Source organism: Bombina bombina, chromosome 4 (assembly GCF_027579735.1).
Source record: "Bombina bombina isolate aBomBom1 chromosome 4, aBomBom1.pri, whole genome shotgun sequence".
Classification (NCBI taxonomy): domain Eukaryota; kingdom Metazoa; phylum Chordata; class Amphibia; order Anura; family Bombinatoridae; genus Bombina; species Bombina bombina.
This window is the reverse complement of record NC_069502.1, coordinates 847,297,753-847,321,724: the sequence shown is the minus strand read 5'-3', so window position 1 is coordinate 847,321,724 and position 23,972 is coordinate 847,297,753. Positions and strand designations below refer to the sequence as shown.

Genomic DNA, 23,972 nt, shown 5'->3' with positions numbered 1-23,972 from the left:
GGTGACCTATTGCTCTGACAAAGGCTGTTGGTCTGGAATATACATTTTTGATCGCAGTAACAAAGGGGCCACCGAAGCCCATCTCATCTAGCACAGTTCTCATATAAGTCCGGGACTGGAGTTTTAAGTAGTGCTGTCAGCCTCTCAGTGAGAGCATGGTTGAAAGTTAGAGTCCGGAGATGCAGGGAGTGTTGTCTCTGTGAAACCATCCCCACTCAGATTAACAGCTCCATAAGCAATCAGCGTTGACGAGTTTGGTTGCCTGCTTTCTGCTCTCAAGTCCATATAAGGAGCGATGCTACTAACCTGTCACACTTGAAAGGCCGTGTTCCTATTCCACGACATACAGATTCATGTAAGATCGTTTCATTTTTTTTATACATGTATGATAATTCTAGAAGACAGGGTCACAGTGTGGCCATTTTTTCACCAGATGTTACTGCGCAGCTCAGACGGCGGTGTCTGCTGCCTTTACTGCTTTCACTCGCCCTGCTAAGCGCAAGCGAAAGCTTACATATTGCACTCCTTCCCAGAGTACATCAGATAATTTATTAGATTTAACCAATAGGTTTATCAGAAGATGAAGTTCTTTCTGAGACTTCAGAGTATGAACATTCTGGGTCGGAGTCTGCTGCCTCTAAACCTCCGGCTGCGGAGGAACCAGTCTTTAGTTTTAGGAATTTGCGCTTACTTCTAAAGGAAGTTTTTTGGCGAATTCAGTGGTTGCCTGAGGAACCTTTAATTCCTAAATTGGATAGAGTTTGAGGACAGGGTGGTACCTTATACTTCCCTGCTCCTGTTAGATGGCGAACATTATTTAAAAGGAATGGGACTGGATTGTTCCTCTCTTCTCCCTTTAACAAATCATTCCCGGTCCTGGACTCTCGATGGAGTTGTGAGGTTCCGTCCGTAAAAGGGATGGCGCTATCTTCACCCTTGCTAATTATTACTAATTAATTACGTAATTGTTAAGAAAGTTGTTTTCAACATACAGGATATTTGTTTCAACCGGAGGCTGTCGTTGCCGCGGTTGCTGGAGAAACTGCCTTCTGGTGTGATTCTTTATAGGATTGATTGGGGTGGAGAGGTCCCCTCAACGTTACTCAGGAAAGATTTACAGCCTCGAGGGTTGCTAATTCTTTTATGTGTGGTGCTATTAGGCAGATTATTCACCTAAATGCTAAGGCTTCAGCCTTTTCTGTTCAGGCCCGTCGGGGCTCTGGCTGAAGTCATGGTCTGCGGATATGACTTCTAAGTCTAGACTTCTTTCCCTCCCCTTTAATGATTTTGTTTGGTCCAGGCCTGGACTCAATTATCTCCACGGTCACAGTTGGCAAGGGTGCCCTTTTATCGCAAGAGAATATGAAATTTTTGTTTTGATAAAGCCCAGGTCAGAAATCCTCTGCTAAACCTGAGCAAACCAAGAGCTCTTGGAAGCCGGCTCAGTTCTGGAATAAATCCAAGAAGAGCAAGAAGTTGACACGAACGGGTGGTCCCCGGTCCTCTTCTGGATCGTGTAGGGGACAAACTGTCGCTCTTTTCAGTCGCTTGGTTCAGGGACGTGCAGGATCCATGGGTCCTGGAGGTCATAGCTCAGGGTCACAAGATAGGTTTCAAGTCTCAGCCACCCAAGGGCAGTTCCTTCTCTCTCCTGTCTTCCTGTCCAGAAAGGAGGGAAGCCTTTCTTGGGTGCATACGGGATCTGTCCTTTTAGGAGTTATTGTCCCGGTGCCTATCACAGTGAGAGGTTTGGGATACTATTCAAACCTTTTCGTTGTTCCAAAAAAGGAGGGAACTTTCCATTCGATTTGGACCTGAAGTGCTTAAACAAGTTTTTAAATGTCCGCTCTTTCAAGAGGGAGACAATAGGTCCATTCTTCCCCTCGTTCGAGAAGGGCAATTCATGACAACGATAGATCTGGGTTTGCGTTCCTGAACCAGCACTTCCAGTTTATTGATCTTCTGTTTGGTCTAGCTGGTATAGTGGTTAGCATAACTGTCTTCCAAGTAGTTGATCCGGGTCTGATTCCCGGCCAACGCAGCATTCTCCAATAAGTTTTTCGGAGAGTGGACCATTTGGAATCTCTCCTCTGTCTTCTTCAATCCCATGGATGAAAGATAAATCTAGAGAGAGTTCTTTTTTATCGAGTACCAGGGTGGAATTCCCGGTTACTATAATAGTTTCCATACACATGAGAACAGACCAGAGACGTTGCAGGCTAGCTTCCTTCAACATGTCTTGCCCTCCAGACCTCCTTAAGGCCATCTGTGGCTCAGTGTATGGAGGTGATTGGTCTCATGGCGGCCAGCATGAACATAATTTCCTTTGCCAGGTTTCACCTCAGACTGTTGCAACTGCGCATGCTGAAGCAGCGGAACAGCGATCATTCGGATCTGTCTCAACAGATTTCTCTGGACAACAGATCGAGAGAATCGGTCTCTGGTGTTTTTGTCCGGATCACTTGTCCCAAGGGATATCCGTCTCAAGACCATCCTGCGTGATTATGACTACCATTGCAAGTATGTCAGGATGGGGAGCTGTTTGTGGTGCCAGGAAGGCACAGGGCCTATGGACTCAGGAGGAAAAGCTCCTACCCAATCGCATTTTGGATCTTCGGGCAATATACAATGCTCTGAAGGCTTGGCCTCTGCTGGGTTCATCCCAGTTTATCAGATTCCAGTCAATGTATCCTCAGTGGCTTACACCAACCATAAGGGGGAAACGAGAAGCTCCCTAGCTATGAGGGAAGCATCTTGGATTCTGGAGTGGGCAGAGACGCACATTTGTTCACTGTCAGCGTTCCACATTCCGTTTGTGGACAACTGGGAAGTGTATTTCCTCAGCAGACAATACTTTAATCCTGGGGATTGGTCTCTCCATCCTGAGTGTTTGTGGAAATTTGCAAGAGGAAGATCTTATGACGTCTCATTATCAAGTCACCCAGATATGGGTTGAGGTACAGGGATCTTCAGGTGGAGCTAACAGATGCATTAGCGGGGCCTTTGAGGTTTAATCCAATTTATCTTGTACGGCCGTTACCACTACTTCCTAGTGCAGTGGCTCGAATCAAGCAGGCGTCAGTGATACTGATTGCTCTGTCTTGGCCGCGAAGGATATGGTTCGCGGATTAGTGGGGATGTCGTTATCTCCTTCGTGGAAGTTACCTTGTCGCAGGGATCTGCTGACCAAGGTCTCTTTGTTCATCTATGTCTAGATCTCTGAGGCTGACTGCGTGGAGATTGAACGCTTAGTCTTAGCCAAGAGAGGGTTTCTGAGAGAGTTATTTCTACTCTCATTCAAGCTCTTAGCTGGTTGCTCGTCACATCCATCATAAGGTGTGGAGGACCTACTTATTCTGTTCTCCAGGATAAACTGGAGAAGGGCTTTCTGCAATCCCCTGAGGGGACAGATTTCAGCCCTGTCTGTGTTACTGCACAAGAGGTTCGCTGAGCTTCCTGATGTGCAGTCACTTGTTAAGGATCTGCTAGGATCAGACCTTGATTTAGATCTATTGCTCCTCCTTAGAGTTTAAATCTTGTTCTTTAGGTTTTGCACGGGCTCCGTTGGAGCCTATGCATGAAGTAGACATTAAATTATTGTCTTGGAAGGTTCCTTTTCTATGGGCTATTGCTTCTGCACGCAGAGTATCTGTGTTTACTGCCTTGCAATGCGTCCCTCCTTATCTGGCTTTCCATGCTGATAAGGCTGTTCTACGAACCAAGTTAGGTTTTCTTCCTAAGGCTGTGTCAATTCACAACATCAATCAAGAGATTGTGGTTCCTTTCAACATAATTCCGGATGTGGTTTGTGCCTTGAAGTCCTATCTTCAGACCACGTAGGAATTTAGACAAACTTCTTTCTCTGTTTGTTTTTTTTTCCGGGAAGCGTGGGGGTCAGAGGGCCTTTTCGACTTCCTTATCTTTTTGGCTGAGGAGTGTCCTCCGCTTCGCATTGAGACAGTGGGACATAAGCCTCCTCTGAGGATTACGGCTTATTCAACTAGAGCTGTGGCCTCTTCTTGGGCCTTTAAGAACGAGGCTTCTATGGAGCAGATTTGTAAGGCTGCTACTTGGTCCTCTTTACATACTTTTGCAACATTTTACAAATTTGAAGTTTTTGCTTTGGCGGAAGCAGCTTTTGGGAGAGAGGTTCTGCAGGCTGTGGTGCCCTCAGTATAGGGTCTGCCTCCTTTTACCCTCCTGTTTTTTTCATTCAGTGTCCTCTAGAGCTTGGGTATTTGTTCCCACAAGTAATGAATGAAGCAGTGGACTCTCCTCCCATTAAGATGGAAAACATAAATTATGCTTACCTGTGGGAGGAGAGTCCACTGCTCCCGCCCGTTTCTCCGGGAGACAGACCTAAATTTAATATTATTCTTCTGGCACCATTTATATCCTGATATTCTCCTACTGTTCCTTGTTCCCTTGGCAGAATGACTGGGGGATGAGGGAAGTGGGAGAGGTATTTAAGCCTTTGGCTGGGGTGTCTTTTCCTCCTCCTGGTGGCCAGGTTCTTAATTCCCACAAGTAATGAATGAAGCAGTGGACTCTCCTCCCACAGATGGAAATGAAATTTTCAGGTAAGCATAATTTATGTTTTTATCTATATGGAATCAAGGGATAATATCTCCTGAGGGGGATTATGAACAGTTGGGTTTAATCATATATGCTTTATTTGATTTTATGCTGCTTTTTGTGTCAGATGTTTATGGGCTTACAGACTGAGACGAAACATACAGGTTTCACTTTCACTTTGAAGGTTGCGCAGCTTAAAAGCGTGGCATGCTTTTTCTCATAGCAGGGACGGTCCTGCATTGTGCACCATGTGACCGGAATAGTCGAGGCTTCCATTTCCTTTCTCTTGACCAAGTTACTACCGGAGAGGATTTTTATCTCTGTTCTGTCTGTGTCATAGGAGGTGGTGAGTGCCCTAGCCATTGGGGGTATAAAGGTGCCACCTTTTTTTATTTAAAATAAAGTTAGTTTTTTTCTGTAGTCCTCAGCATATCGTACTTTAGCTATTAAATGAAAAAGAAAAAAGAGAGGGACGCCTCATGTGTAGAACCACCGGATGAAATATTAACAGACTGTATAACAGAGCCAAAAGGGTACTCACATTCGGTTGAAGCACCCTAATGTGCTAGTAGATGCAGACTGATATAATAGGGCATATTCGCTCACCCACTCCCAGGGCTCCCAGCCAAGATTAACTCTAATGATGGAGAAAGGAAAAGAACAAGAGAACACCACATGTGCAGATCAACCAAACTAATGGAATATAGATGATAGAAATGCCAAATGGGTACTCACATTACGAATAAGCACAAATATGTGCTGGTAGACACAGACTGATACTTTTGTGAGGGCGTATCAGCTCACCCACTCTAGGTGTTTCCAGCGGGTTGGTTCATATGCAGGAGATATGAACATGTATCCTCAAAAGGTCAATAAGGTGTGAAGCGTTACCAGTAAACTTGAGTTAGATTAAAACTTTGTTTATTAAAAAGAAAATTAGTACCCATAAAAATGCAATGCATTTCTCGCCACAAGAAGGGTGACTGTGACTACGGACTGAAGTCTGTCAGGATGGGGAGCTGTTTGGGGCCCGTTCAACATTCTAGACCTTCGGGCAATATTCAATGCTCTGAAGGTTTGGCCCCTACTGGGTTCGTCCCAATGTATCTGATTCCAGTCAGACATTATATCTTCAGTGGCTTACATCAACCATTGGGGGGAACGAAAAGCTTCCTGGCATTGAGGGAAGTATCTAAGATTCTGGGGTGGGTGGAGACCCACAACTGTTCACTGTCAGCGATCCAGATTCTGAAAGGTGGGGAATGCCGGAGATAGATATCATGGCGTCCCGTCTCAATACCTAGCTAACCAGATAAGGGTCTAGGTCCAGGGGTGCTCAGGCGAAGCCAATAGATGTATTAGTGGTGCCTTGGAGGTTTAAACTAATTTCTCTTTTCCTGCCATTACCACTCCTTCCTTGAGTGGGGGCTCGAATCTTTCAGGAGCAGGCATCAGTGATACTGATTGCTCCATCGCAGCCGTGAAGGATATGGTTCGCGGATCTAGTGGGGATGTCATCTCCTCTTTGGAGGTTACCTTGTTGCAGGGATCTACTGGAACAAGGCCCCTTCATTCATCAAAATCTAGAGTCTCTGAGGCTGACTGCATGGAGATTGAATGTTTAGTCTTAGCCAAGAGAGGGTTTTCTGAGAGTGTTATCGATACTCTCATTCAAGCTCGTCGCATCTTTCATAAGGTGTGGAGGACCTACTTATTCTGGTGTGAAGAGCGTGGTTTGTCCTGGCACAAAGTAAAGGTTGCCAGGATTCCTTCTTTTCTCCAGGTTGGACTGGAGAAAGGCCTCTCAGCTAGTTCCTTGAAGATTTCGGCCCTGTCTTTCTACTGCACAAGAGGCTTGCTGAGCTTCCAGATGTACAGTCTTTTGTTAAGGTTCTGACTAGGATCAGGCCGATGTTTAGATCTAATGCTCCTCCTTGGCATTTAAATCTTGTTCTTCAAGTTTTGCAACAGGCTCCGTTTGAGCCTGTGCATGAGATTGACATTAAGTTTTTTGTCTTGGAAGGTTCTTTTTCTACTAGCTATTGCTACTGCCAGCAGATTCTCTGAGATTGCTGCCTTGCAATGCAACCTTCCTTATCGGTGTTCCATGCTGATAAGGCTGTTCTATGAACTAAGTTACAATATTTCTTCCTAAGGTTGTGTCAAATCTCAACATCAATCAAGAAATTGTGGTTCCTTCCTTATGTCCTAATCCTTCTTCATCGAAGGAATGTTTACTCCATAATGTGGAAGTGGTTCGTGCCTTGAAGTTCTATCTTCAGGCTATGAAGGAATTTAGACAAACTACTTCTCTGTTTATCTATTCTGGGAAGTGTAGGGGTCAGAGGGCCTCTTCGACTTCCTTATCTTTTTGGTTGATGAGTATCATCCGCTTGGCATATGAGTCAGTCTTAAGCCTCCTCAGAGGATTACTTCTCATTCTACGAGATCAGTGGTTTCCTCTTGGGTCTTCAAAAATGAGGCCTCTATGGATCAGATTAATAAAACGTACTACCTGGTCCTCCTTATATACTTTTTCCAAATTTTACATGTTTGATGTTTTGCTTCTGCTGAAGCAGCCTTCGGGAGAAAGGTTTTGCAGGCTGTGGTGCACTCTGATTAGGCTTTATTATGACTTAACAGATAATTCCCTTTCCTTTGATACAGGGAGAGTCCACAGCTCCCACCCCTGTTCTCCGATGGGCGGCCCTAAATTTATTTTGTTTTCTTCTGGCACCTTTTTCACCCTGATATTTCTCCTACTGTTTCCTTGTTTCCTCGCCAGAATGACTGGGGGATGAGAGAAGTGGGGGAAGTATTTAAGCCTTTGGCTGGGGTGTCTTTGCCTCCTCCTAGTGGCCAGGTTCTGTATTTCCCACAAGTAATGAATGCAGCTGTAGACTCTCCCTGTATCGAAGGAAAGGAAATTATCTGATAAGTCATAATTTATGGGGGGGTTTCTGACAAATTTCAAATGTATATCTATTTCCACTCTTCCTATATCATGTGACAGCTATCAGCCAATCACAAATGCATATACGTATATACTGTGAACTCTTGCACATGCTCAGTAGGGGCTGGTGACTTAAAAAGTTAAAAATAAAATTACTGTGTACATTTTGTTAGTGGAAGAAAATTGGAAAGTTGTTTAAAATCGTCTGCTCTATTTGAATCATGAAAGTTTAATTTTGGCTTGAGTGTCCCTTTAATTATAAGTTTCAGGTGAAAGGTAGTATGAGGAAGGATATTGGTCTCTGGAGGTCTTTGATGTCACTTGTAGAAGGGTGTACGGCCCAGCAGGAATGCTTTGGACCAAACATCAGGAGCCAGGCCCTCTGGTCCCATCAATGATAGGTCAAATACAAAGTTTGGGTACTTAACATTTAATATACATAATAAATATATAATATATTGCATAAATATAAATTATATGCCTGCCTTTTTTAATTGTGTCTGTATGTCTGACATGAATTACCAGCTAACTATTATTTGGTGCCGTATAGTGGGTTCTTTCTCAAATAACCTGTCAATTATGTTCATACATCTAGATTGTAAATTCCCACAGGAATAGGGCCCTCAATTCCCCCTGTATTTGTCTGTAAAATTTTGTCTTATTGTTTTGTTTCTCCGTTGTACTTTTATCCTTGTACCCATTGGCAGCGCTGCGGAATCAGTTGGGGCTTTATAAATAAAGAATAATAATAATAATACAGGATATGTCAGTGTGAAACCTTCATTTTTTACAACAATTGAGCAGATTGTCAGTTTTCCATTTGCCAAAGGTGAGCTATGAAATACTTAATATGTTAAAGTAATTTTTTAATGTTTTTTTCATAAACTGTCTGTGATGTCATCAGATGTGGGCATGACAATATCACAGATAACAAGAGAATCCCGGCAGATGATTTCCTTCTTAGTCTATCTCAGCCAACATACCTCTTACATGGATAAGAGACACCTTATTTTAAAACAGGTTTAACAGCACTAAGTGCTGCGGGTTATTGCTATTTTACACATTCATAACCCCTATTACACAGGTGATCATCAAAAAATGGCAATAACCTGCAAAGACATCTAAAACTGCTTTTTAACCTTAAGGGGAAAGAGCTACTAATAGCATCCCTATTTTCCACCTCGTTTTAGCTACAGGTATAAGGACCTCATGTGAAAAGGTAGACTACTCAAATGAAGGGGGTCGCTTAAACCTCTAATACAAACAAGGGGGTTGATAGTGGCTCCATTAACTCTCCTCCCAGGGTAAATTGCACTTTAAGTGCTGCTGCAGGGTATCACCCTCTTTTAAATGAAAGTGCAGGGTAAAACCCTATTTTAAATTAAAGTAGTCTAGGGGCTGAAATATACACATACAAAGCCCTTTTCCCCAGCCACAGATTTACAAGGAATACCCTGACTCAATTCCCAGTTTCTGTGAGTTTCCCACATCCCAAGTGTTTTTTTTTTTATAAGCAAAGCTTTCATCACCGGCTGTAGTAGTGCATGGGGGCCTAGGATTTGGCATGTAAAAGGAACCCCCAGGTTGATAAGTAGTCATAATCCACACTGGGGAATAGATGCATATGATGTAAATGGGTTGTCATGAGCATCTAAGGGGTAGACAACAATATTTTTCACTCTTACGTTCCTTTAAAGGGAAAGTCTAGTCCAAAATAAACTTTCATTATTCAGATAGAGAATGTAATTTTAAACAATTTTCAAATGTTAATTTTATCACCAATTTTGCTTTGTTCCTTTGGTATTCTTAGTTGAAAGCTAAACCTAAGAGGTTCATATGCTAATTTCTAAGGCCTTGAAGGCCGCCTCTTCTCTCAGGGCATTTTGACAATTTTTCGCCACTAGAGGGTGTTAGTTCATGTGTGTCATATAGATAACACTGCTCTAATGCACGTGAAGTTCTGGTGAGCCAGCTCTGATTGGATAAAATTGATGTCTGTCAAAATAACTGAAATAAAGGGGCAGTACAAGGTAATCACAGAAGTAAAAAGTGTATTTATATAACTGTTGGTTGTGCAAAACTAGGGAATGGGTAATAAAGGGATTATCTATCTTTTTAAACATTAACAATTCTGGTGTAGACTGTCTCTTTAAAGGAATGATTTTCATATAACACATTTGTTTAAATGTATTTGGTAAACATGTGCATTTGAATCCTTCGTTCAGATTCTTCGTAGTAAAGACTTAATTAAAAATTGTTATTGCTTTATTTTTTGGTAACTTACCCCAGTTAAAGAGAACAATTAAAATGTAAAAAAAACAAGATATTTGTGTCATTGATAAATAACATTGTTCCTATTGTATTTCTGTCCAACAGGTAGATTCAGAAATTGTGAACATCCTAGTCATGGCCAGAGAGCAGATGTTTCTTTCAGTCAAAATCGAAGAAATCATGTGGAAAATGCATGTTTTACCCAGAAAACAAGTCTTATTACACAACAGACAAGTCATACAGACAAGAAAGCATTTTCGTGTTCTGAATGTGGGAAATGTTTTACACAAAAATCAAATCTTGTTACTCATCAGAAAATCCATACAGGAGTCAAAGCTTTTTCCTGTCCTCAGTGTGGAAAATGTTTTCCTCTGAAATCGCATCTTATTGTACATCAGACAATTCATACGGGAGAGAAACCATTTTCATGCTCTGTATGTGGGAAATGTTTTACTCAGAAATCAAATGTTATTACTCATCAGAAAATTCATACAGGACAGGAAAAAAATCCATGTTCAGAGTGTGGGAAATGTTTTACTCGACGATCACATCTTATTAGACATCAAGCAAGTCATACAGGAGAAAAGCCATTTTCATGTTCTGAATGTGGGAAAGGTTTTAGTAGCAAATCACATCTAATTACTCATCAGAAAATCCATTTAGGAGAGAAAGCATTTTCATGTTCTGAATGTGGGAAATGTTTTATTCAGAAATCGCATCTTATTACTCATCAGAAACAACATTCAGGAGAGAAAGCATTTTCATGTTCTGAATGTGAAAAATGTTTTACTCGGAAAACGAATCTTCTTCTTCATCAGAAAATTCATACAGGAAATTAATAAATTTAGTCTATAGAATGCGAGTGTTTGGAACCATGTATATACCAGAGACCCCTTGTAAGGGCTATCACTCTGACTGTTGAGCCCAGTAAGTTTGAAGGAGTTACCCCTTCTTTTAGGGAGCATAGCTCAAATAGGATTGCTTTTAGATGAGAAAAAACAATGTTAGATTCAATAGATGGTAGTCACTTGGGATGTGCATTCAGATCCTTATGAGGTTCCCAATACGGAAGTAGGCAGCCGTCCATACCGTTAAAACTGTTCAGGACCAGATTGATTCTAGTAAGAGATCATCACACTAAGATCGGTGCAAATCCAGAACTTAGTGTGGTGATCTTTCATACAAATCAATCTAGCTATGAAAAGTAAACGGTTGCCTACTTCCCTATTTGGCTCCTCACAAAGGATCTGAATGCACATCTCTAGTAGCCACTGTTAATCAAGCTAATCAAGTGCAAGTTGACGGCTGTCTCCATGCTGTTGATTGTTAACTGTGTCTTGTGGCTTCTCATATATGTTTCAGCATTATCACTGGTTTAAATGAGTAGTTTCTAGTAAATATGCTTGAATTATCTGATCTGGCTGGTATTTGCAGCTCTGAACTACATGCCCTGCCTACTAAAGTGGTTATGAGGATTAGTAATTTTTTCCTGCTTAAAGGGACAGTCAAAATTAAACTTTCATGTTTCACATAAAGCATGCATTGTTAAACAATTTTTCAATTTACTTCTATTATCTAATTTGCTTTGCTCTTTTTGTATCCTTAGCCTCAGGAGCAGCTGGGAGCGTGCTTCTTATTGGTGGCTGCACATATATACCTCTTGTCATTGGCTCACCACATGTGTTCAGCTAGCTCACAGTAGTGCATTGCTTCTCCTTTAACCAAGATACCAGGAGAATAAGCAGATTTTATGTTAGAAGTGAAATGGAAAGTTGTTTAAAATGACATGCTGTATCTGAATCATGAAAGAAAATTTTGGGGTTTCATTTCCCTTTTAACCTTGGTCTTTTTAAGGGTTTCCAAGGCCAACTGTCACTTCATTACTATAGATCAGATTTTTTATTACTCTGTTAATCTGTTTTGCTTGTTTCATTTGTTAAAACGTGATGTGAGCAATATTTTTGACTCATTTCGAAATAAAAAAAATCAATGTTAACATGGAGAGCAGGTCTTCCACCATCTCTCTATCTCTCCACCACATCTTCCTCTTTACTCTGTTCCTACCCGCCATTTCCTTCCCCACTCATAAATACCACAGCCTTATTCATACACAACCCTAACCTCAATTCCTCCCTTTCTAACTCCCTCTCCTTGCTCAACGCCGTATTTCTCCTTTTGTTAACCGTCATGTATTAACATTCACCTAGCCCTCAACGGCCGATTACCCCCTTATCTTTTGATACTCTCTTATAACAGGAGAAAATTAACATTTCACATTTATAGAAGCCATGAACAATTTTATTTGTTTGTTACATATGATTGTTAATGTTATCTATAGTTTAACTGCAAAAAGAACAAAGAAATTAGACAAGAAAGAAGACAAATCTCAACATCTGCAATATAGTTTATTGGTCCAACATCGGACAAACGGGACTTATGTAGGTACAGATATGTATAAGTTACGATTTAAGAAACTGTCATCTCAATATACCCCTCTCATGAGATTTGTATTATATAACCATTGCTGATATCTTGATTCATGTCTTGCAAAAAAAGATTAATAAAAAAAATCAATGTTAAACCTCATAGAAGGTGCACTCTCTTCTGATAAGCTGGAACATATTAATTTGATTGGTTCTGTTGTAGCTGAATATTGCTGGAGTGAGTCTCCCTGCTGGTTTCTAGTCTTTTTTAGTACCCTGGAGGCCATGCTGACTTCCTGACAGCTCCTCACTCCAGCTACATCATCTACTAAATATGTTATGTTTAAATAAAAGCCTAGATGTTCAGGTAAAAAAATTACTTTTCAAAATGTTCATGGCTGCTGAATTTGATAACCTGTAAAGATCTGCTCCTCAAAAGTTTTCTAATGACCAGGAATACCAGTGTCCTCATGTAAGGTATAGGGGTGTTTTTGCTTTATGAAACATTTAAAAACTTTATGGGAAGTTAAATAAAAATATTCCTGAGGTGGTTTGTGCCCCCAAAGTATTTTTAGGTTAAGATAATTAAAGTAATAAATTATTAATACAAATGTTTTATTAATACTGAAGTAACAGTAGAAAGTATAGGAACACTCAATTAGCAATAATACCACATTTGCATAATAAATCAGTGATTAGCAGAACATGATCTTGTCCCACCCAACAATAATATTTAACAGAAAAAAATATTAAACACATTGTAAAACACAGACCCTTAACCCCTTCATGCTGGGGCCAGTGTTTAACATCGGAACGCAGTTATGATCTCTCTCTCTCTCTATATATATATATATATAGTGTGTGTATGTATATATATATATATATATATATATATATATATATATATATATATATATATATATATATATATATATATATATATATATATATATATATATAAGAAAAAATATAGAGTGTTGTCAGCACTTCCAATATTACCAATAAGAGGGGTGGTAACAGTGATCTGAATTATAAGTACATATCAGACCGCTGTTGCATGGGGAAAAGAGTTAAATTAGCTTACTAAAAAAGTACTAAAAATAAATCTTTCTAGGAATTGATAGTTTTGAAGTAAACTAAATTTGAGAGAATATCTTGTTATATTAACTGTATACTACATTGTAAAGGAGCATTTTTTATTTCATTTAATATGCAATTTTTTTTATTTAAAATTTTGCTAATTATTACTTTTTGTTTAGTTTTAAAGATATGTATCAAATAAATAAATGATCACTATCTTTGTTTAAACAATGTTACTATTTTGCCCCAAAAAGAATCAATTCAAAAGGCTTCAAGGTTGGGAGGAGTTTTCCTCCGTTACTTTTCTTTAAAGGGAATCTAATAACACCTGTTATTCACTGATTAAAATTTGGAGCAGGAAGAAGCCCCACAGCCTTAGGTGTGAAACGTGCGTAGCTGGCAGCAGTGTTGTTTGGACACACAGAGCCTAAGCGTTTCAAGCACAGAGATTCACGACTGGAGTGACCTGGAGGCCGGAGATGCAACCGCAGATAGTTGGTTCACCGAGCAGTACAGCAGCACAGAGAGGAGCACCCTAAGACATCAATTATCTGTACCGTAATATTGATAGAAGAAACCTAGGAGGTGTGGCACCGCGATAGTGGGACTCTCTAAGTAATCGCAAGTATCTACCGCTACGGCGGATTACACTGATATACACAGTTTATGCTGCTGACTGTCTAGGACTGGCTTAATACTTACCGCTACGGTGGATTATGTTGCTGAATATATCGTAACCACTCTGCAGGTTGCCAGTTTTGTCAAGTTGTATTTGGAATTACAAGTCTGCTATCGAGTCATCTTGATTTAACCCAGGCCTATCTCACTCACTCAGTCAATCATACATGATACTTGAATATACTGGATTTTTCTCCTCCATCATAGAATTGGAACTTTATTTTGACCTGTGAATTCAAACAGGCTACCCCCCCCTTTTTTGTTTAGGAATCTATTTTCTTGTTTAGTCAATTGTGTATTGTTAGTATAATATTTTCCAGCTGGAGAGGTATATCCATAGTGCACTATGATAGGAGTTTTGAGATGATCCAATGGTTTGTTATTTATGACCTCTTTGTGTTACTCCAAATAAACACTCATTTATTTATGCTCCTTTACGTGTAGTATATGACTGCTTTACAGTATAAACACACAATTTTTTTGCTATTGTAAGGATTGACACTATTTGGCTGTATATCCATATAAATATATAGGGATTGGCTAGTGCTGGATAGGAACTGCTTTGTTTCCTTTTTTAGTAGTTAGCTAATTTAACGCTTTTCCCCTTGTACCAGTGGTCTGATATGTACTTATAATTCAGATCACTGTTACCACCCCTCTTATTGGTAATACTGGAAGTGCTGACAACACTCTATATTTTTTCTTATTAAATTTCTGACCATTTATGTGGTCTTTCTAGTTGCCTTGCACGTTCAGTTTTTCAATATATACAAATCTTTTAGTGTCATATATCCTTTTAATAGCATATGTAGATATGGCAGGTTTTGATAAGACAGAATGGGATTTTGACATGGAAGAAACTTTCTCATTGCCTGGCAGCACAGTTAACACAAACCAGAATTTAGATGAAAGTCAAAATATTTTTAAGGTCTTTAAATCTGATAATTCAAAAATTTGAAAAGAATAAAAACTTAAGTGGGAGCTCTCAAGCTTAAATAAATATTTAGAAGCTAAAATGATACCAAGAGGCCTACGAGTTAGAAAAAGACCAGGCTCTAATTTGAATGAACCACTATTAGAGGATTTCCAGAAAAAATGGGATAACTATGCCAGTGAATGTGCCTTTAACTGGATGAAATTGATGATTGATGAAAACGAATTAAGACTTAAACAAGTACAGTTTGAATTGAATGAGGCGACTGAAAAAATTGATGAATGGAAGACAAATGAACAGTATGATAAATTAATGGGTGTGGCCAAATTGGAAGTAAGAAAAATCCAAGATACAATTAAATTTAGAAACAGGAGAAAGTTTGAAAGAGATTGGGATGACTATCAAAAAAACCAAGTCTATAACTATACTTTTCAGACAAGCAGCTCAGAATCAGGAAGCTCAGCTACTGAGAATAAAAATAAGCAAAGATTTAGGTCAAGACGTGGCAGAGGAAGGGATTTTTTAGGTCAGAGACAACAGGAAGTAAAAGAACCAGGAGAGGAGGGAGGAAACATAAAGCAAACTACACAAGAAAGCAGAAAATATCCACTCAGAAACCAATTGAAAGAGAAGCAGAAAGCTTGATAAAATCTAAGAAAGTTGTGAACCTCTCTGAAGTCAATCTTACTGACCATCAAATTGAAGTATTAGGTAAGGGGTTATCTTTTGCTCCTACAAATAAATGTGACAAATTTACAGTAATCAAGGATTTAAATTTATTTGCTAGAAAGTTAATTTTAAAGAAAACCTTTGAGAACAAAATAATTGATAGCACCCTTGATATTCATGACCGCCAAATATTGGCAGGTTTAGAAGATTTGGCTTCAGAGGGAGACACACAAGAACATTCATTATCATCACACATAGGATTTAGCACATTGAAGAATAAATCTACCTACATGCCTTCCTTATCAACAGTACCATGTGTACATAATTTTGTCAAACTAGTGGAGAAGGATATTATTTATATGGAGAACAGCACACATGTTAATAACAACTTAACATTAAAACAGCAATCAGCATTAAAAGAATTACAAAAAAATACAAATATTACTATTAAGCCTTCAGATAAAGGCGGTAATGTGGTTGTCCTCAATACCAAAGACTATCTACAAGAGTGCATTCTCCAAGTACAGGACAAAACTCATTATAAAAACCTCAAAAAAGACCCTACAGAACTATATTCCTCTGAATTAGATTCTATTTTATTGGAAGCCCTAAAAGAAGGTATAATTAACAAACGAGAATTTGATTATTTAAAAGTTAAGTTTCCAATCACACCCACCTTTTACACTATCCCTAAATTACATAAAGGGAGATTACCGCCCCCAGGTAGACCCATAATATCAGGGATTGGATCTCTGACAGAAAAAATCTCTGAATATGTGGATTATAATTTAAGACCTTTACTTGATAATCTGCCATCCTTTGTGAAAGACTCACTTGATGTACTCAAAAAATTAGAAGGCCTAACTGTGCAGAGAGACACACTTTTAGTAACAATTGATGTTGAAGGGTTATACTCTTCAATCCCACACAGCAAAGGCGTTGAAATTTGTAAGTACTATCTGGAACAGAGAGGAAAAAGATATACTGAGCACACAAATTTTGTTATATCACTCCTGGACTTCTTGCTGCAACACAATTATTTTACATTTAATCAAAAAATTTATGAACAAACACTAGGTACAGTCATGGGCACTTGCTGTGCACCAACTTATGCATGCCTATACCTAGGATACTGGGAAAAAGAAGTAATTTGGGATGGTAACTATAAGGACCAAATAAGGTTATGGATACGTTTCATAGATGATGCTCTATTACTATGGGATGGGTCAGAAAAAGAACTAACTATTTTTATGGAATCTTTGAATAACAATATCTTTAACCTAAAATTTACATACATGTGCAGCAAAACAGAAATAAGTTTTTTAGATTTAACCATCAGTAATGTGAACCAAAGTATTATTACTGTCACTCATAGAAAACTTACAGCTGGTAACACTTTATTACGTGCTGATAGCCATCATCAACTCATTTATTATTTAATATACAACAGGGCCAATACCTTAGACATAGGAGAAATTGTACTAAAATAGAAACATTTAAAATTGAGGCCAATGACTTGCAAACAAGATTGAAAGAAAGGGGATACTCCCAAAGTTGTTTAAAAAAAGCCTATAGAAAAGCCAGATATCGGGACAGGCAGGAAATCTTATATAAACCAAAAGACAACTTGAAAGAAGATATAGTGAGATTTATTAGTACCTACAATGATTCTTGGGCTAAAATTAGAGCAATTCTGCTGAAACTCTGGCATATCCTGACTTTAGATCATTCTATAGCCAAGCAAACAGGCAGTCTTCCCCAAATGACAGCAAGAAAAGCCCCTAACCTTAAAGATAAACTTGTCAAAAGCAATTTTCGGGCAAACAAGAATAGCAATTGGCTGTCACAATACAAATTTAAGGAAGGGAATTTTAAATGTTCAAAATGTTCAGTATGCCCTAATATGACAATAGGGAACAAATTCATTGACAAATTTGGAAAGCAGTGGTATACCCAGGAACACATAAACTGTCATAGTGACGGTGTTGTATATCTTGTTTACTGTAGCTGCCCTTGTTATTACGTTGGAAAAAACGTACAGAGAGCTAAAAGAGAGAATAAAAGAACACAAAAGAGATATAAAAAATAAATTGATTGACACTAGCAGCGTAGCACAACATTTTTTTCATTTTCATAATAGCAACAAGCATGAATTAAAATTCAGAGGGCTACAAAAAATTGACCTCAGAGATAGAGGAGGTAACTTGGATAAAATATTATTGCAGGATGAGTGCAAATGGATTTTTAATTTAAAGACGCTTGTCCCTTTAGGTATGAATGAGGAAATCAACTACGCATGCTTTTTGGGTAAATGAATAAAAAGTTAGGAGCTTTTTATCTTAATCTCTATTTGTGGCTCTTAATAACTGAAAAGGTATAAACAGCAGAGGCTGAGGGTTAGTCCATGTCGGAATCCCTAGCTAATATAGTATTTCTTTTGCATGATGTACCGAGTCCACGGATTCCTCCTTACTTGTGGGATATTATCCTTCCTAACAGGAAGTGGCAAAGAGAGCACCACAGCAGAGCTGTCTATATAGCTCCCCCCTTAACTCCACCCCCCAGTCATTCTCTTTTCCGGCTTTAAGCAGGAAGGGTAAAGTGAAAGACGTGCTAAGCTGTTAGCTTTATTTTATCTACAATCAAGAGTTTGTTATTTTTAAATGGTACTATTTACTCTCAGGCAGGACGTAGATGAAGATTTCTGCCTGGAGGATGATGATCTTAGCATTTGTAACTAAGGTCCACTGCTGTTCCCACAGAAGCTGAGGAGTACAGGAAAACTTCAGTGTGAGGAACGGTTTCTTGCTATACAGCAATGAGGTATGTTCAGTCATATTTTCTGCAGAGACTGTGTTAACTCAGAAAGGCTGACAGTATCCCCATTAGGGGAAGCAGTAATCCTAGTGTTATAAGAGGCTTTACTAGCTTGCATAAAGGGCTCATTTTTTGGGCACTCAGTTTGTATATGAGAGATTGGGACAAACGTTTGTGTGTTCTGGGAGTAATGTTTTTTATTTTGATGGGACATTTGCTTAAGGGTTCATTTGGCTTATTTGGGGTTGTTTATAACCCACATGGCTTTCAGACAAGGTTTGTTAGATTTGTGTAGGCCCCAGCAACATCGAGTGCGGTGGGCGGGGCCTATTTTCACTCCTCAGTTGCGCATTTAGTTATACAGACAAGCAGCAAGCAACTTCTCCAGAGGTCCTGATATTCTTCTGAGAGCCTAATCGAAGCTTTAACCTCATATTATCGTTCCCTAAGGGCAGGTAGGGCCACAGCAGAGACAATTATCAATCCGTTTTTTTCATTTGGGGGTTTATTGCTTATTTACTTGTGGTGCAATCCTTCTAAAGCTTAGTGGGTACACTGTTAAAATTTCGGAAAATTTGAAGCAATTTTAACCTGTTTTGCAGTTTGTGTATGCCTTTTTTTCTCTTAAAGGCACAGTACCGTTTTTGCAAATTGTGTTTTTTTCATTAAATAAAGTGTTTTCAAAGCTTACTTGCCTCATTACTAGCCTGTTAAACATGTCTGACACTTAGGAAACTCATTGCTCAATTTGTTTAGAAGCCATTGTGGAACCCCCTCTTAGAATGTGTCCCACTTGTACTGATATGTCTATAAATTGCAAACAGCATATTTTGACTTATAAAAATTTGGCATTAGATGATTCTCAGACAGAAGGATATCGGGTTTTGCCATCTAGTTCTCCCCAAGTGTCACAACCAGTAACGCCCGCACAAACGACGCCAAGTACTTCTAGTGCGTCTAATTCTTTCACCTTGCAAGATATGGCTTCAGTTATGAATACTACCCTCACAGAGGTTTTATCTAAACTGCCAGGGTTGCAAGGGAAGCACACTAGCTCTGGGTTAAGAACAAATGCTGAGCCTTCTGACGCTTTAGTAGCCGTATCCGATATTCCCTCACAATGTTCTGAGGTAGGGATGAGGGATTTGCTGTCTGAGGGAGAGATTTCTGTTTCAGGAAAGGTGTTCCCTCAGACAGATTCAGATATGAGGGCATTTAAATTTCAGCTAGAGCACCTCCGCTTATTGCTCAGGGAGGTTTTAGCTACTCTGGATGATTGGGACCCTATTGTAGTTCCAGAGAAATTGTGTAAAATGGACAAATATTTAGAGGTTCCTGTTTACACTGATGTTTTTCCGGTCCCTAAGAGGATTTCAGAAATTGTTACTAAGGAGTGGGATAGACCAGGTATTCCGTTCGCTCCCCCTCCTGTTTTTAAGAAAATGTTTCCCATTTCTGACACCATAAAGGACTCATGGCAGACGGTCCCTAAGGTGGAGGGAGCTATTTCTACTCTGGCTAAGCGTACAACTATACCTATTGAAGACAGTTGTGCTTTCATTGATCCTATGGATAAAAAATTAGAGGGTCTCCTAAAGAAAATTTTTGTTCATCAAGGTTTTCTTCTTCAACCTATAGCGTGCATTGTTCCTGTAACCACTGCGGCTGCCTTTTGGTTTGAGGCTCTTCAGATGGAGACCCCACTAGATGATATTCTGGACAGAATTAAGGCTCTTAAGTTAGCTAATTATTTTATTACAGATGCCGCTTTTCATCTTGCTAAGTCAGCGGCAAAGAATTCAGGTTTTGCCATTTTAGCGCGTAGAGAGTTAAGGCTTAAGTCCTGGTCAGCTGATGTGTCATCTAAATCTAAGCTTTTGTCCATCCCTTTCAAAGGTAAGAACCTATTCAGGCCTGCACTGAAAGAGATCATTTCAGACATTACTGGAGGGAAGGGTCATACCCTCCCTCAAGATAAGTCAAATAAGACAAGGACCAAACAAAATAATTTTCGTTCCTTTCGAAACTTCAAGAGTGGTCCCACTTCCTCTTCCTCTGCTGCAAAGCAAGAGGGGAACTTTGCTCAATCCAAGCCAACCTGGAGACCTAATCAGGCTTGGAACAAGGGTAAACAGGCCTGCTGCTGCCACTAAGTCAGCATGAAGGGGTAGCCCCCGATCCAGGACCGGATCTAGTAGGGGGCAGACTCTCTCTCTTTGCTCAGGCCTGGGCAAGAGACGTTCAGGATTCCTGGGCAGTAGAAATTGTAACCCAGGGATACCTTCTAGATTTCAAGGATTCTCCTCCAAGGGGGAGGTTCCATCTTTCTCAATTGTCTGTAAACCCAACAAAAAGAGAGGCGTTCTTACGCTGTGTAGAAGACCTTTTTACCATGGGAGTGATCTGCCCAGTTCCAAAAGCAGAGCAGGGGCAGGGGTTCTACTCCAATCTGTTTGTGGTTCCCAAAAAAGAGGGAACTTTCAGACCAATTCTGGATCTCAAGATCCTAAACCAATTCCTAAGAGTCCCATCTTTCAAGATGGAGACCATTCGGACTATCTTACCATTGATCCAGGAGGGTCAATATATGACCACCGTGGACTTAAAGGATGCGTATCTACACATTCCTATCCACAAAGATCATCACCAGTTCCTCAGATTCGCCTTTCTGGACAAGCATTATCAGTTTGTGGCTCTTCCTTTTGGGTTGGCCACGGCGCCACAAATCTTCACAAAGGTGCTAGGGTCCCTTCTGGCGGTTCTAAGGCCGCAGGGCATAGCAGTGGCGCCTTATCTAGACGACATTCTAATTCAAGCGTCGACTTTCCAACTAGCCAAGTCTCACACGGACTTAGTGTTGGCCTTTTTAAGATCTCACGGGTGGAAGGTGAACGTAAAAAAGAGTTCTCTTTCCCCCCTCACAAGAGTTTCTTTTCTAGGGACTCTGATAGACTCAGTGGAAATGAAAATATTTCTGACGGAGGTCAGGAAATCAAAGATTTTGTCCACCTGCCGAGCTCTTCATTCCATTCCTCGGCCGTCAGTGGCTCAGTGTATGGAGGTAATCGGTTTAATGGTAGCGGCAATGGACATAGTTCCGTTTGCTCGATTGCATCTCAGACCACTGCAACTATGCATGCTCAATCAGTGGAATGGGGTTTATGCGGATTTATCTCATCAGATAAATCTGGATCAAGAGACCAGAGACTCTCTTCTTTGGTGGTTGTCACAGGATCATCTGTCCCAGGGAATGTGTTTCCGCAGGCCAGATTGGGTTATAGTGACGACAGACGCCAGCCTTCTGGGCTGGGGTGCAGTCTGGAATTCCCTGAAAGCACAGGGTTTGTGGACTCGGGAGGAGGCTCTCCTACCGATAAATATTCTGGAATTAAGAGCGATATTCAATGCTCTCCAGGCATGGCCTCAGCTGACTTCGGCCAGATTCATCAGGTTTCAGTCGGACAACATCACGACTGTGGCTTATATCAATCATCAGGGCGGAACAAAGAGTTCCTTAGCAATGATAGAAGTCTCAAGGATAATCCGATGGGCAGAGGCTCACTCTTGCCATCTGTCAGCGATCTATATCCCAGGAGTAGAGAACTGGGAGGCAGATTTTCTAGTCGTCAGACTTTTCATCCGGGGGAGTGGGAACTCCATCCGGAGGTGTTTGCTCAACTGGTTTGGCTATGGGGCACACCAGAATTGGATCTGATGGCGTCTCGTCAGAATGCCAAACTTCCTCGTTACGGATCCAGGTCAAGGGATCCTCAGACAGTACTGATAGATGCTCTAGCAGTACCCTGGTAGTTCAACCTGGCTTATGTGTTTCCACCATTTCCTCTCCTTCCTCGTTTGATTGCCAGAATCAAACAGGAGAGAGCTTCGGTGGTCTTGATAGCTCCTGCGTGGCCACGCATTACTTGGTATGCAGACCTGGTGGACATGTCATCTCTGCCACCATGGACTCTGCCACTGAGACGGGACCTTCTCATTCAAGGTCCGTTCAAGCATCCAAATCTAATTTCTCTGCAACTGACTGCTTGGAGATTGAACGCTTGATTCTATCAAAGCGGGGTTTCTCTGAGTCGGTCATAGATACCTTGATTCAGACTCGAAAGCCTGTTACCAGGAAAATCTATCATAAGATATGGCGTAAATATCTTTTTTGGTGCGAATCCAAAGGCTACTCCTGGAGTAAAATCAGGATTCCTAGGATTTTGTCTTTTTTCCAAGAGGGATTGGAGAAAGGATTGTCATCTAGTTCCCTAAAAGGACAGATATCTGCTCTGTCTATTTTGTTGCACAAGCGTCTGGCAGATGTTCCAGACGTTCGGGCTTTTTGTCAGGCTTTAGCTAGAATTAAGCCTGTGTTTAAACCTGTTGCTCTGCCATGGAGTCTAAATTTAGTTCTTAAAGTTCTTCAGGGGGTTCCGTTTGAACCCATGCATTCCATAGATATTAAGCTTTTATCTTGGAAAGTTTTGTTCCTAGTTGCTATCTCTTCAGCTCGAAGAGTTTCTGAACTATCTGCATTACAATGTGATTCGCCTTATATTGTTTTCCATGCTGATAAGGTGGTTTTGTGTACCAAGCCTGGGTTCCTACCTAAGGTTGTTACTAACAGGAACATCAATCAGGAAATTGTTGTTCCTTCTAAGAAGGAACGTCTGTTGCACAACTTGGACGTGGTTCATGCTTTGAAAATTTATTTGCAGGCAACCAAAGATTTTTGTCAAACATCTTCTTTGTTTGTTGTCTATTCTGGAAAGCGTAGGGGTCAAAAGGCTACAGCGACTTCTCTTTCCTTTTGGCTGAAAAGCATCATCCGTTTGGCTTATGAGACTGCTGGACAGCAGCCTCCTGAAAGGATTACAGCTCATTCTACTAGAGCGGTAGCTTCCACATGGGCTTTTAAAAATGATGCTTCCGTTGAACAGATTTGTAAGGCTGCGACTTGGTCTTCGCTCCATACCTTTTCAAAATTTTACAAATTTGATACTTTTGCTTCTTTGGAGGCTATTTTTGGGAGAAAGGTTTTGCAAGCAGTGGTGCCTTCCATTTAGGTTCCTGTCCGTGTCCTAAAGCTTTGGTATTGGTATCCCACAAGTAAGGATGAATCCGTGGACTCGGTACATCATGCAAAAGAAAACAAAATTTATGCTTACCTGATAAACTTCTTTCTTTTGCGATGTACCGAGTCCACGGCCCGCCCTGTCTATTCAAGACAGTTGGTATTTTTTATTAAAAACTTCAGTCACCTCTGCACCTTATAGTTTCTCCTTTTTCTTCCTTGGCCTTCGGTCGAATGACTGGGGGGTGGAGTTAAGGGGGGAGCTATATAGACAGCTCTGCTGTGGTGCTCTCTTTGCCACTTCCTGTTAGGAAGGATAATATCCCACAAGTAAGGAGGAATCCATGGACTCGGTACATCTCAAAAGAAAGAAATTTATCAGGTAAGCATAATGTTTTTTATCCTATATCATACAATTTCTAATAAAAGTTTCTTAATAAAAAGCTTTTATTATATTAAATAGGTAAAACTATTTAAAATTGGCCATAATAGCAACTG

The 23,972-nt window shown here is 40.2% G+C and overlaps 1 protein-coding gene across 1 annotated transcript in view; it reads left to right on the top strand.

Moving 5' to 3' along the window:
- LOC128657974 (uncharacterized) overlaps nt 1-12,390 on the top strand; it is a 285,898-nt gene extending 273,508 nt beyond the window's left edge. The window contains exon 18 of the mRNA XM_053712413.1: nt 9,905-12,390. Within this exon, the coding sequence (XP_053568388.1) occupies nt 9,905-10,638 (734 nt within the window). The 3' untranslated portion in view covers nt 10,639-12,390. The remainder of the gene's footprint in view (nt 1-9,904) is intronic.
- The last annotated feature ends 11,582 nt before the right edge of the window (nt 12,391-23,972 follow it).